General features: G+C 44.0%; 1 protein-coding gene across 1 annotated transcript in view; it reads right to left on the bottom strand.

Annotated features, from left to right (window-relative positions):
• Window positions 1-4,896: 4,896 nt before the first annotated feature.
• Window positions 4,897-13,134, bottom strand: part of LOC103919620 (5-hydroxytryptamine receptor 5A-like) — a gene marked incomplete at its 5' end in the record, with an annotated part of 10,051 nt that continues 1,813 nt past the window's right edge. The window contains one exon of the mRNA XM_009327157.1: window positions 4,897-5,229. Within this exon, the coding sequence (XP_009325432.1) occupies window positions 4,897-5,229 (333 nt within the window). The remainder of the gene's footprint in view (window positions 5,230-13,134) is intronic.

Below are 13,134 nucleotides of genomic sequence, written 5' to 3'. Positions count from 1 at the left end.
GGGATCAGGAGCTCCTGGGTACAATAATAAATTACTGAAGAGCTTTTGTTGTGGAAGCTGTAGGATGGATGTGGGTTTCGTGGAGCGAGGAGGGACGTAGAAAGTTATTAGCATTTTCTGTTCACATTCATCTTCCAAAGCTCTTTGATTTCTGCACAATCTGTGGAGTCCAACAGCACAACAAACCGAGGCCTTAATTTCAATATAGCTGCAGGGTTCTCGGAGCCTTGCTGCAGGATACAGCAATGCCCTTCTGCTGAGCAATAGTCTCCAGCGAGGTTTTTCTAGGAGCAGATTCAGTGTCAGGAAATAAAACTAGTAGTCCACTGTGTACAAGCAGAGATGACTGGTGTACTCCAAATTGGCAACTTCTATTTGGGGAGATAAATGACCGTACGTCTAAGCACTGCCAAATGATGTTTCTTTAGCATAGCTGATTTTTTTTTTCCCTATTTGAATATTCAAGATACTGTATCATTTATCTGAGTTCACATGGGAGTTGTATTTTCCATGGTTTTTTTGGTCGTCTTGAAGTCAAGGGTAACAACACAGCTATAAACGTAAGATCTAAACTCTAATGCTTGAAGTGCCAGAAAGAGGAAAGTTTGCATGCCTGATTTTACTCTTTCTTCTTCTTTCAATTAAAATAAAGTTGCAAGTTTTAACAATGAGAGTAATTAATCACAGAAATAAAGTAGCAAGGGAGGTAGAAAATTATCCATGGTTCCAACTTTTCTTAATCAAGGTTGATGACTATCCAACAGTTATGCTCCAAGTTACTGGGCTTGGCAGACAAATCCGTGGGTAAAAGGCTGTGCTTGCGGTGCAGGAGGCCAGGGGATGGTAATGCCTCTTCTGGCTTTGAGCAGGAAGCAGCATCCAGCAGGTTAGGCCATAACCCCAGATAGCGTATTTCTGTCCCCCACACTAAGCTCAGACTCCATGTGATTAAAATCCAGGATTTTAAATCCTGAGTGTGTGTCGTGGCTCTTCTAAACGCAGACATGCACAGAGCCAGTGTGGGAAGCCGATTTTGTTAAGAGCTTTCTAAAACCGCTGTAGCGAAATGAAAGCTCGGCTCGTTTCTCGCCTTCCCTGGGTGAGTATGAAGGCAGGCTGCTTTCAGTGGAAGCCCGTCGTTCTGCAACAACTCACTGCTGTCACAGATGCTTGGGTGGGCAGAGCACTAAACTAGTTGTCTCGAGAACTTCCCACAGTAAAATTACAGAGGCTCAGATTCACCTCCTAAGGAAGCTAAATTCATCTTTGAGGAGGTGGAGAGCTACACCAGCAGCCCCACCACCAGTTCTCAAGCTAGCTGAAGACAGCCTTGCTGCATCTTCAGCTTTTGCAGTAATACCAGTGCAAGCGTACAGCTATGCTGACCTGCACAGTAGCCTTCTGGCTTTATGGCGTTTCTCAAGTTCCAGATGCCAAGCCATGGCAAAACATACCCCAAAATCTGTGTCGCTTCTTGGAAGGGTTCCTGCACCGGAACCGGAGCCTGCTGTTCCTCCAGTCCGCTGGCACTCAGCGTTGGAACAAAGCTCTCGCTGCTGCTGCTGCAGCCGCAGACTGTGATGGCCGGTCTTCAGTGCAGCAGGGTTGGTAGTTAGATCTGCATGCTAGTAACCGCTTGTCCCACAGGCACTAAAATCTGGCCAAAGCACGATCACTGGAAACTTCAGGAGTGGCCGCATGCAGATTTGTATGCTCTTCAACAACCAGCGTAAGAAGACCTCTTCATTTTCTCCTTCCAGGTCATCTGTTTGGATTTTAAGGGTTTTAGAGCAGTGACTATCTTAGATGAAAAATTCAATTAACTTAAAAAAAAATTCATCAGTGGTTCTGAATAAGACCCGCAGGTTTTAGTAACTTTTAGACTCTTACATATGTGTCTTCCTTCCGGTTTAATTAAGCCTCCTAACACTAGTTTGCACTGTAGCTATTTGCTATGCAGGCAAACTGAGGTTCACAAGGGGAAGAGTTACTTCAGTTGGCATTTAAAAGTCTGAGCTGCTATCTAACAACTTTTTGAAATTCTAGGTTATTAAAATTTCTTAATTCTCATTGAAATTGAGAAGAGAAGCATCCTCTGCAGGTACATCAGATACACAGGTGGCTGCAGCCGCAGACACAGCAGGTCACACTGGAATTTCACAGTACTGCAGGGTGTGAAGTACAGCAGTGCCTCGCACCAGACACCGTGCTCAGGAGGTGGGGCCAGGCGGTTCCCTTGAGGAACTGGAGGGATGTGCGCTTTGACAGCATTTGTTTAAATCACTTATTTAGAAAGCAGCTGGAACTTGCCTCGGTCTGCGTTGCCCATATACCTGACATTAAGCTCAAATTGACATCACCAGGTCCATGAATCACGTTAGGCTACACTGCAATAAACTCTGCTTTACAGTTAAGCAAGTAAAGGCTCCATCATTTTTCTGTTTTTCAGACTACAAGATTCAGGCATTTGATAATACCTCTCTGACATGGCTGTTAAGTACGTCAGTCCCTAGCAGACGGCAATTCGCCTAGCTGCTGCTGCCTGTGAGGGCCTGCCGGGATACCAAGACTTTGGTAGGAGCTTCGTGGTCAGCACTTGCGTCGATGCGATGCCCGTTAGCTCTGCCAGGTAACTGTCAGAGATGAGGCTGAGTGTGATGCACTGCAGTGAGATCAAGATGGCAGTGGTGTATGTTGCTGGAGCTGAAATTCATGACTCTTAGTCATTCCGTGCAGTTTTGTGTTGTTTGCCTGAGGGTACGCTTTGAATCAAAGAGTTGCTTAAGCAGCAGAAAACACAAAACTGGCAGAGAAAGGCAGTGTAAAAGGTTAAATCTCAGCTTCAAAAGGAGCTGTGATGTTGCCCAGCTCCATCAGAGCTGCAATGTTTTGCTCTTCCAGTACCTAAATGTGCTGGTTGTGGCTGGGGTAGAGTTAATTTTCTCCATAGTAGCCAGTATGGGGCTCTGTTTTGGATTTGTGCTGGAAACAGTGTTGATAACACAGGGATGTTTTCGTTGCTGCTGAGCAGTGCTGACACAGAGTCAAGGCCTTTTCTGCCTCTCACCCCACCCCACCAGCGAGCAGGCTGGGGGTGCACAAGAAGCTGGGAGGGGACACAGCTGGGACAGCTGACCCCGACTGACCAGAGGGATATTCCACACCATATGACGTCATGCTCAGTATATAAAGCTGGGGGAAGAAGGAAGGGGGACACGTTTGGCGTGATGGCGTTGGTCTTCCCAAGTCACCGTTAGGCGTGACGGAGCCCTGCTTTCCTGGAGATGGCTGAACACCTGCCTGTCGATGGGAAGGAGCGAATGGATTCCTTGTTTTGCTTTGCTTGTGCGTGTGGCTTTTGCTGTACCGGTTAAACTGTCCTTATCTCAACCCACGAGTTTTCTCACTTTCACCCTTCCAATTCTCTCCCCATCCCACTGGGGGGAGTGAGCGAGCGGCTGGGTGGCGCTTAGTTGCCGGCTGGGGTTAAACCACGACACTAACGAAGCTTTAGGAGGAGATGGGAGAGGGTGCTGGGGCTCTGTGTCAGTAAAAAGCTGCCACGCTAGAAGTACTCAGAGATCCTGTCAGCATTCCCCCCTCAGGGAAGGGGAGGAACTAAAACCCACTAGCGGAACAAATACAGGGTGAGAGAGAATGGGCAGTATGCATGGAAATACTTATATTTTAATTTATTTAGGTACATATTGTTGGGACAGGGGTGTTTGTTAGATCTTGGAAAAACAATTTAAAGCTTGGTTTTGAGTCACTTTGGAGTTTTTGGAGTCACTTAGACCTGATGGCATCAATACCTTTCTTACAGTAGGAGGAAATTGATGCAAGCTGACAAATTGTGGAATTCGCTCAGGTAGAGTGATAAGCACAACATTTACGGTGCAAGGACCCAGACAGCGCAGTGCAGATACTCATGTACCACTGCCAAGCAGCCATGTGTTGCTGCCAGCAAACCTGGTGACTGAATCCAACGTGTCTGGTGTTTGTAACACAAATGCATGCTTAGTTTTATGGTAGCATGAACTAACAATGCATACAGTCCCCCTTCACTTGGAGGTATCAGGTGTCTATCTTGAGCTCGCCTGGGTTTCGGAAAACAGGGAGAGCCTGAGCCCTGCAGAGTGAGAAAGTACAATGCAGGTGAAAACTTCACGCGAGATCCTTCTCCTGTGCAAGTGGTGTGAGCATGTTCTCAGTAGCTCTGAATAATTTTATGGGTGCCTCTAAAATTTTGCTTAACCCCAGGAGACATAACTGACCTGTATTTCACCAAGACTTCTCGTCAAGGATTGCTGCTTGCTAGAGAACGTGCAGCCCTTCAGTCCTACTAGAGCGTGTTTTTGAGCCGGTTAGTCATCCATTTTAATTTCATATCAATTCAACAACTGATTGAATACAGCGTGTTTATTCCCTTCCAAATAAATCTCAAAAATGAAGCCAGCATCCTGCCCCTATCACAAACATTTCAGTATTGCTCAATTAGCAGTTCCCACTTGCGCCTTTGCCAATGATGAGCGAGCTACAGAATGGCACCTGTAGCTGGTTAGGTGAGATCAGTCCAGTTGGATTTGACAGCCATGGTGTTGGACACATACAGTGCTTCGCTTGCAGACCTTAACACACGTTGATTGAAAAAGCAGATGGGAGGTATTCACTGCTTCTATCTTCTCTGCCAAACCCTGGAGCAGCATATAATTCCAAGGCGGAACTGTAAACTGTCCGTAGGTTTATATCCAAACATCTTCCATCTTCTTTTTCATTGTTCCTAAATCCCCTCAGGTAGCTCTTGTGCATGAAAACTGTACATATCACAGGCGCGTTTCCCTCAAGAAATCTCTGTATTATGCAATAAAGGAATCATTTTCTCCTCTGTGTGCCCTTTTATCTCTGCTTTACAAAAAGGTTCTTGAAGGCATTGTTGTAATTTTTGTTAAATGCTGTATAAATGAGGGGATTAAAGAAAGAATTGGAGTAGCCAAGCCAAAGAAAGATGCTTTTCCAGACGGGTGGGATGTTGCAGGAACAGAGGGGACTTATTAATTCTGTGATGAAGAAAGGGATCCAGCACAGTACAAAAACTCCAATTAAGATGCCAACCATTAGAGCTGCCTTTTTCTCTTTCTGTTCTCTCCATGTTTCTCCATCTGTCTGGAAAGCGATAGCTGCATGACGAGCTGTAAACACCATCTGTGGTTCACACGAAGCTTCCTTCACCTCAAAACAAAAGCAAACATGGATTCTTACCAAGACAATTTGTTTGAGTGAAGTATTACTTTTAAATGACAGCCCAACATCTGTGCACCTACCACATAAGGCCCCAACTCTGTTCCTTCCATGCTAAAAGAAAGAAAATGCCCCAGAGTGCCAAAATTACCAGACTTCTCATTATGTTGGAAAAGCTGCTGAGAGTGACTGACAAACAATGCTAAATAAAGGGTAACTGATGCCATGAGTGTTGTGGGCATTCTTTTTCAGTTTGTTTTATTGGATGCCTTGGTACCTAGTGGGAAATCAGGTTGTTAAGGACGGCTAACAAAGGCACGTGCCTTCTGTCCGTCCCTAAACTAGACTCTCCTATGCTGCTACATGACCTTTGGGGTTTCTCAGGCCTGAATCGTAAATTAATTTCATTCCATTGCAGGCCCTTTGGGTCATTTCCCTAAGGTATTAGAGAGGGACCCGCAACAAATGCCCGCTCGTTGACCACAAGATAAAGCTATTTTCTTCAGCCTAACTGCCTGGACGCAGAGCTCAAAACCCCATCCCCAGCGGGTGCAGGAGCTTGGCACTACCACTTGTTCTGCAGAAGGGACAGAGCATACCCCAAAAAACTCAGCTAAATCTGCAGGAATATTTTTCCATCAGAACCTTTTTTAATGAAAGAATGGGATTTCATTTAGAAAAAAAGTTTCAAGAAATGTGTCTGATCTTTGAAAAATGCCGATATTTCATCACCCCCAAAAAATGATAAATGCCTGAAATAAAATTGGATACTTCAGAAATATTTCAGTGGAAAGCAAACCTCTCAAGAAGAGTCCCTTACAAAAGACAGAACTCGGGTGCCTTCTGCTCTTCCTTGACAGAAGCTATCTCATCACAGGCACTTCTCCCTCCTGGAGAGGGACAGAGCAGTGTATCGCATCAGCTGCAGCCTGGTCACAGTGCCAACACAGTATATGACAATGGGAGCATAAGGATGCACCTGAAATGACGTACCCTCAGGCACTGTGTCACCATTTTGACTTTGCTTATAAAATACTCTGGTAGTAATCAAAGAAAAGCTTTGCTGGAGAAGCAGCATTTTCTGGTCCTCATTTTCTCTCTTCTGTCACCTGTCCTTTATCTCACTCAGATCTACTTCATAATCTCACATAACGTACTCCATTGCCAGAAAAACACCATTTCAATCAGCCTTCAGTTCAAACTCTGGCTTCAACAGAAGTTACACAAGAGAGGGGAAAATGTCAGCTACTCTAGGCTGCTGACGGTGCTTCTTGTCTCCTCCTCTCTTGCCCTTGGCGAGACATTCTTCTGCGCAGTGAGTACAGCACAGTGCTCTGGGTGGCAGCGAGACTGTGGCAAAAAGGTTCTGGGCATGTTATTCATGTGCTTAGAGTCTATCCAGAAAAAGATACTCCCTTGTGATTTTAATTTGAAGATTTAAGTATCTGCGAGCTTAAAGTTCTTCTAGGCACTACAGTTACAAAGACAGTGCAATAAAATAAACAGTTTAAGGATGCAACCTGAGGCTCTAAAATTTGCCTAAGTGGCAATTCACAGGAGCTGCAAGACTTTGACACCACTCCAAAGATGACTTGTTAAATTAGCTATATATTCTACATGCGCACGCCACTTTTGTGCAAGCTTTGTAACAGATGGAGGGCCTCTATTTAATATGAGCACAGCAACTCAAGAGAGGGAAGCACTGGCAATGGCTAGACAATCACTCTTCAAGATGGATATCCCTGTCTTCACCCTCAGACATGAGACATGGCTGCAGAATGTAAGAGCAGCAGATTATGGGCGCAGGCAAATAATGGAGGAAAACGAAAATCACATCTGTCCTGACAATTAAAATGCTACCCCTCATGTAGCAAGGATCACACCATTTGTCTGCAGAAGGACTTGCTCTGCACATCCTTAATCACACTCTGCAAAAAGGGATGAATGTATGACACGAGGACAAATTTGTGACAAGCAACCCTGAAAGATTACGTCTTAGCCCTGAGGAATAGCTACATAAGTATGCCTCTTGGGAAGAGCCATACAAAGGACTTTGTCACTAGCATCGGGCATAGTTTGGTACTGTATTTAACCTTCAACTCTTACTCAAAAGATAGAGCTTGCAGTGCGCCATCATCAAGTCGGAGCCTTTTCTTTTTGGTACTTCAGGTTTTAGGCGGCTTGTGACTGAACTGCAGAATTTACTAGTAGCAACTCTTCTATCACTTAATTACATATTGTGAGAAAAAGTTATTTATTTTGATAGAAGATACCACAGTCCTCAGGTGTTTTACCTAATGAAGCATGCATTTACAGCCTGGTCAAGCTTCTACTGAAATCAGAGGAGTTTTCACAAACTCCACTGGTTGTTAGATCAGGCCACTGAATACTAAACAGCAAGTGAAAATAGATGATGGTATTTTTTGTAAATTACAGGACAGCACCTGTCTTCCTATCTACATAATTTCTACTTTCTCTGTTGTCATAGCTGTTTTTTCAATTATTTTTTCACTAGTTCTGCCTGGGACTTCTGAATAATGTTGTAGTAACAGTAATAATAATAAAAGCAGCCTGGTGCTTTAGGAAAAATAATGGGATCTCCCATGGAACCTTCCACTAAGTAAACTGTGTAAATATCCCTGGCAGACTGGAGATATTTTGCTTCAATTTTCCATAAGAAATTCTTTGAAAAGGATACACAGAATGTTCCTGAAAAGGTAACTAGTATCCCTGCTCAGCAAGGTCCTTCAGCCTGTGTCTTCAACAGGACTTACACAGGCATTTAAACCTTGGAAGCTGTATGAAAGCTCAGCTGTCCATGATCACCAGTGTCTAATGCTCTCCCCGTACGTTGCTTCCAGCTGACCAGCCGCACACGCTGTGAACGACCCTGGCTCAGTTGGCTCTCCATCAGGCTCGCCTGCCACGACACCTGCCTCTCGGGCATTCCCGGCATGGGGTACCGTTCCGGGTGCCAGCCCCCGGCGTGAGCGCTGCCGCTTGGCAGACCTGTGATCCACTGGCCAGCTGCTCCTGGCTTGTACTATTGCAGAAGGGACCAGACCTTACACAGGGTTTCTAGTGAGGCCCTGTGCTCAACGCTCCTGTGCTCAACGCCCCTGTAAATGTATCCGCTTTGCGGTACTGTGCTCCCTCCCTGCCTGATCACCATATACACTTACTACAGGACTGCCAGCATCTCATCCCTGCTGTGGGGACTGATTCATCAGGGGACAAGTCTACCAGATTTTTAAAGTTAAACACGGATTTCATTTGAAGTGCTGTTCATATCAGAAAATACGTGTCAGTGCAGATTGCAAAGTCCAACCTTTCATTATAATTTCAAAATTTTTGATTTTTATTGCTCTCTCTATGATTGCTGTAGACCTCACTCATCTCCCTGGCCTGGTTGGTGCAAGATTATCCTTGCTACAACTATCAGCCCCCAAGACTATGTTGTCAAGGCTGTTTGTTATAAGCCAACCCACACAAAGCACATGGAAAGTAAATTAGTCTATTGTAGGCAAACACTGTTGTGGTACACAGTGCTGGTGGGGGAACCATGCTACAGGATTCCTCCCTTATGCAGGCATGGGGTAATCCACTGTAATTCGGCATTGTCTGAACAAGAGCACAGGCCAAAAAGATTATGTAGCTGCTTTCCAGCCTTGCCAGTTGCGATTTTCCTGAACTCAACACAGCTCTGACTATACCAAATCTGCAGTTTCCAGTGCCAATCGTGGAGGCTTTTCATGACTCCCATTTCTAACGTAAGTCAGAATACCTGACCGTTATCCCTGTGCCACATGGAACAAAGGACAAGCTCAACACAAAATCTTTCTCCCCATTTTGGGCCTACTGACGAGCGCTAGTGAGCAGGCTGTGACAGGGGAAAAGGTGGTCACAGACTGTAAATTAAAGCAATCCATGAAGATGCCTTAGTTTATACTGGGGACATCTCTCATATGTGAGCATCTCTGCACAGTGTTGCACACTGTTCTCACTCGGTGGCTAGCAGCACGCCATTCCTCGGGCCCAGATTTCCTTCCATCTGCCCAGGCACTGCTCCAGGAGCTGCAAGTCAGGAGCAGTGGGGAAAAAAGCTGGTATGAAAGGACTGCTACTCTGAGACCAGAATTAGGTTCTGAATTCGTGAAATCTGCTATTTCTAGGACAACAGGCTCTGAGAAGTGCAGAGATGACCACTTTCCACTGAGAGTATCATAAAGAGAGTTAAATGAAGGGAAAGAGCTCTCAAGTATAAATTCTTCTACAGACACAAAGGAGTTTGGTTTTAGTTTCAGAATTCATTCTTCTTCTGCACGTTGATCAGCAGTTACAGTTCAATGCCACTTCTGTTGTTTGTCTGTCCCTGGTAAATTACTACTACTGAATGGCTGTATGTTCCCAATTCCTGTGTTCTAGCAGCATTATAAAAAACATGCCACCAAGGAGCTTCTGATGAAATCCCTTGATTTACAATGTTCCTTATAGCTTTAATGATTGTTATTACTGGTCCTTCCTGGCAGGTACTGTGTATGTGTTTGTACTGTACCTCCAGGGTCTGCAATAACAAAACAACAGGAAAGATTATAAACATCAGTCAAATCTGGCTTACTACCACAAATTCAGAGTTTTCCCTATTACAGTGTGATTCAGCAAAGATCATTACTGCCTCAGCGCAGCTTTGGCATGCTTCTTGCTCTTTGAACAAGAACACGAGAAACTGAAATGCACAACGCAGGAATGTCTACACTTTCTTAGATGCTCCACCAATATGACAAACGGTACATGTGATAGGGAAAAGAACACCTGCTTTCCCTCACAGGATCTTCTTCTGCTGTAAGCAGGAATAGCTCTGCATTTCTCCCAGGAAATTGCTAGCCACTCCACTTTCCTTCCTGCCTCACCTTTCTCCTGTCTGACATCTGCTGCCACTCTTCGGGACAGTTGCACTTTGTTTCCTGACCATCTCTTCTACTTGTACAGTCAGAGCCAGAAATAAGAAATAGAAGGCCCGTCACTCCTTCAGAGAAGGAGAATCTGTTTCTCTCCCATATTATCCTGACTGGGTACGTGGGCTGGGGAGGCTGAACGGGCCAAGGGGCAGAACAACACTGCACTGTTGGAGCTCTGGGGCCTCATACTATCTAAAGTGGGAAGGACTCCCACAAAACCTATAGGGTTTGGATCAGGCCTAATTAATCATACACTATACAAGGTACTTTGAGAGGGGAGAAAGAAAAAAAAACCCGAAACCAAAAAAAACCCCCAACCATCAACAGAACTTGATTTTTAAGTCCTCACATGGAAATTTAATCCTGACTCTGCAATTGCTACATGTAAGTAATCCTGACATTCAGATTCTGCCATCCTTGGTTTTGCTGGGCAAAACCTATGCTACAAGTGACTTCACTGATTTAAAAGAGCACTATCCAGCAGTAGCTGCTGTTTTTCAAGCAGTCTTATTTATTTCAATTGGACTATTTACAGAGAGAATTATTACCTACTGTCAACAAGGTGTGACAGAGTATAGCTCTCTGTTAGAATCATAGAATCATAGAATCATTAAGGTTGGAAGAGACCTCCAAGATCATCGAGTCCAACCATCAACCCAACACCACCATGCGTTTATGTTATATATATAACATATATATATGTTAGCGACGGTATGTCACTATTTTTTTTAGGAGGGTCACTCACATCAGTGTTGACTGTAGAATTCACTTTTTAAGGAGTTTCATAATCAGCAAACAAATAATTATACAAGCACCAGTCTAATTTAGGGTCCCAATTCTGCAATTTTTTTGTTTCAAGGGAAAGTAAGAAACAAGCTCTCATTAAAACTAGAAGCACCCCAGATGTTTCATGTCCATCTCCCTCACCTTAATTTTTTTCAAAGACTTTACCAAGTGTTTTTCAAAAACACAAGTAAAATTTTAACCAAAACCAACTCAAAATAGTTATTTTGTAACTATTCTATTCAGCACCTCTATAAAAGTACAGAAACAAAACGTATGTATGCCAACTTTCAGCTTGGAGACAACTGCCCTGTGTGTGTGTTTGCAGCGTTTATTAATATAATAAACTGTCTTCCTATCTACATAATTTCTACTTTCTCTGTTGTCATAGCTGTTTTTTCAATTATTTTTTCACTAGTTCTGCCTGGGACTTCTGAATAATGTTTATTCATTAATAAGCAGCCAGTTTATATTAATAAGCGGCAACCTGCAAAGCACTTTGGCGCTTGGCTCTGTTGGCTGACAAGCACTGTGCAAAAACATCAAGGTATCATCGGAATTGTTCCACTTGGTGCATCAGTTTCTCCAAGGCATTTCTACCGGTATATGAGTACTATGACCTCAAATCTTTTCCTCATTAAATTAACTTGCTAGTATTAACCAGCTACACTGCTGGGTATACCTTAGGCCACAAACCGTAGCCCTGGCACATAGTTCCAACCCAGGGCTACCTGACAGCTAATTCCTGAGTGCCACACAGGCGTCTCTCCCAGGAGGGATCACCACTGTTACTAATCACCTCCAGCCTGGGAAGCACTGCCAGCCTTTGGCATCGGCTGCCACAAGCCCCTCTAATGTCAGATCAACTAGCGCAGGGCACCCGAGGTGAGAACTGACATAGATGCAGAGGGCACTTCACACTCAGAATAACAGTGACAAAAGAAAGATGTTTCAGGGTGAGCACAACAGGTGAGCATTCTCAGAGAAGGAAGGGATGAAAGAAAGTAAAGGTAGGAGAGACATTAGATGAGAAAGAAATGGAAAATTAGAGTGAGTTGATGGGCAAAACAAGATAAGTGGAACAGAATTTGCCCCATCAGAGAAAGGACAGTACTGACACTGACAGCCCAATTACCCCTGGATGTGGAGAAGCAAAGCTGGATCACCTCACCAGGTTTGCCACATACCCTGGCAATGTTATCTTTGTGTTTGCATGTTAAAAAACAAAAGGGTTTTGCCAAAGGAACAGTAGTAATGTGTCTGAAGATTCTTCTCCAGAATTCACTGGGGAACTGCTACTTTTCCTGTAAGCTTCTATGGGATCAGGATAAAACTCGGTGAGTAAGTCTCAGTCTCTTAACTTAGAAAGAAAACCGAGAAGAAATGCATCCTGAACGCCAGCTCCCTTGATCTGTGGGTTCATTCAGTGTACACATGTGCAGCTGAGCATCAGCTCTTCCTTTAGACGACGAGTAAAGGTTCGCATGTGTGTCAAAAAAGTCTTTTTATTTAAGCCAGCAAACGAAGCTGCTGGGACAATGGGGAAGGTTGCCACTATATACCAATTGCAGATTCAAGAATCACTGTTATAAAAGGAGAAGTCGATATGTTAATCGGTGCAAATATAAGAAAGATGAAGAACTGCTGGCTTATGCATTTTCTGGTATTGCAGTAACAGCTGTACGGCAACCCCTCCAAAACGGGTATTATGCTCACACTGACAGGAGCTCTTTTATAGTTCCTGTATAGGCTATACAGGAGCCTATACTTTTATAGGCTCAGTATAGCCTAAACCAGCTCTCAGACACTGCATCAGCATAAAGCACTTACCTGCCAGCCTAGCTGTGCCCACGCAAGGGCTTTTGCAGACAGAACTATGACAATTAGGAGCCAGACCTGTTTCATGTTAAAACTGACATACCAACAACATGTCTCTGTATAGGCTAAAACTTAAGCAGCAATGCCTCAGTTCATTTAGCTTCCCAGAATTTTAGATTCCAAACAACTAGTCCTGTATGAGTATGTGTGTATGTAAAAGATAAAGCATGCGAAACCACTACAAATATTCAGTTAGCTTTTGTGCTTGGAAAGATTATACATTAACTCCAAGCAATACATTCATCATACTTATAACAATTTGGAAAGAAATTCGGTG

The sequence above is a fragment of the Pygoscelis adeliae genome, unplaced genomic scaffold (genome assembly GCF_000699105.1).
Source record: "Pygoscelis adeliae isolate BGI_AS28 unplaced genomic scaffold, ASM69910v1 Scaffold227, whole genome shotgun sequence".
Lineage (NCBI taxonomy): Eukaryota > Metazoa > Chordata > Aves > Sphenisciformes > Spheniscidae > Pygoscelis > Pygoscelis adeliae.
Note: the sequence above shows the minus strand (reverse complement) of the source record. Positions and strands in the feature narration are given on the sequence as shown.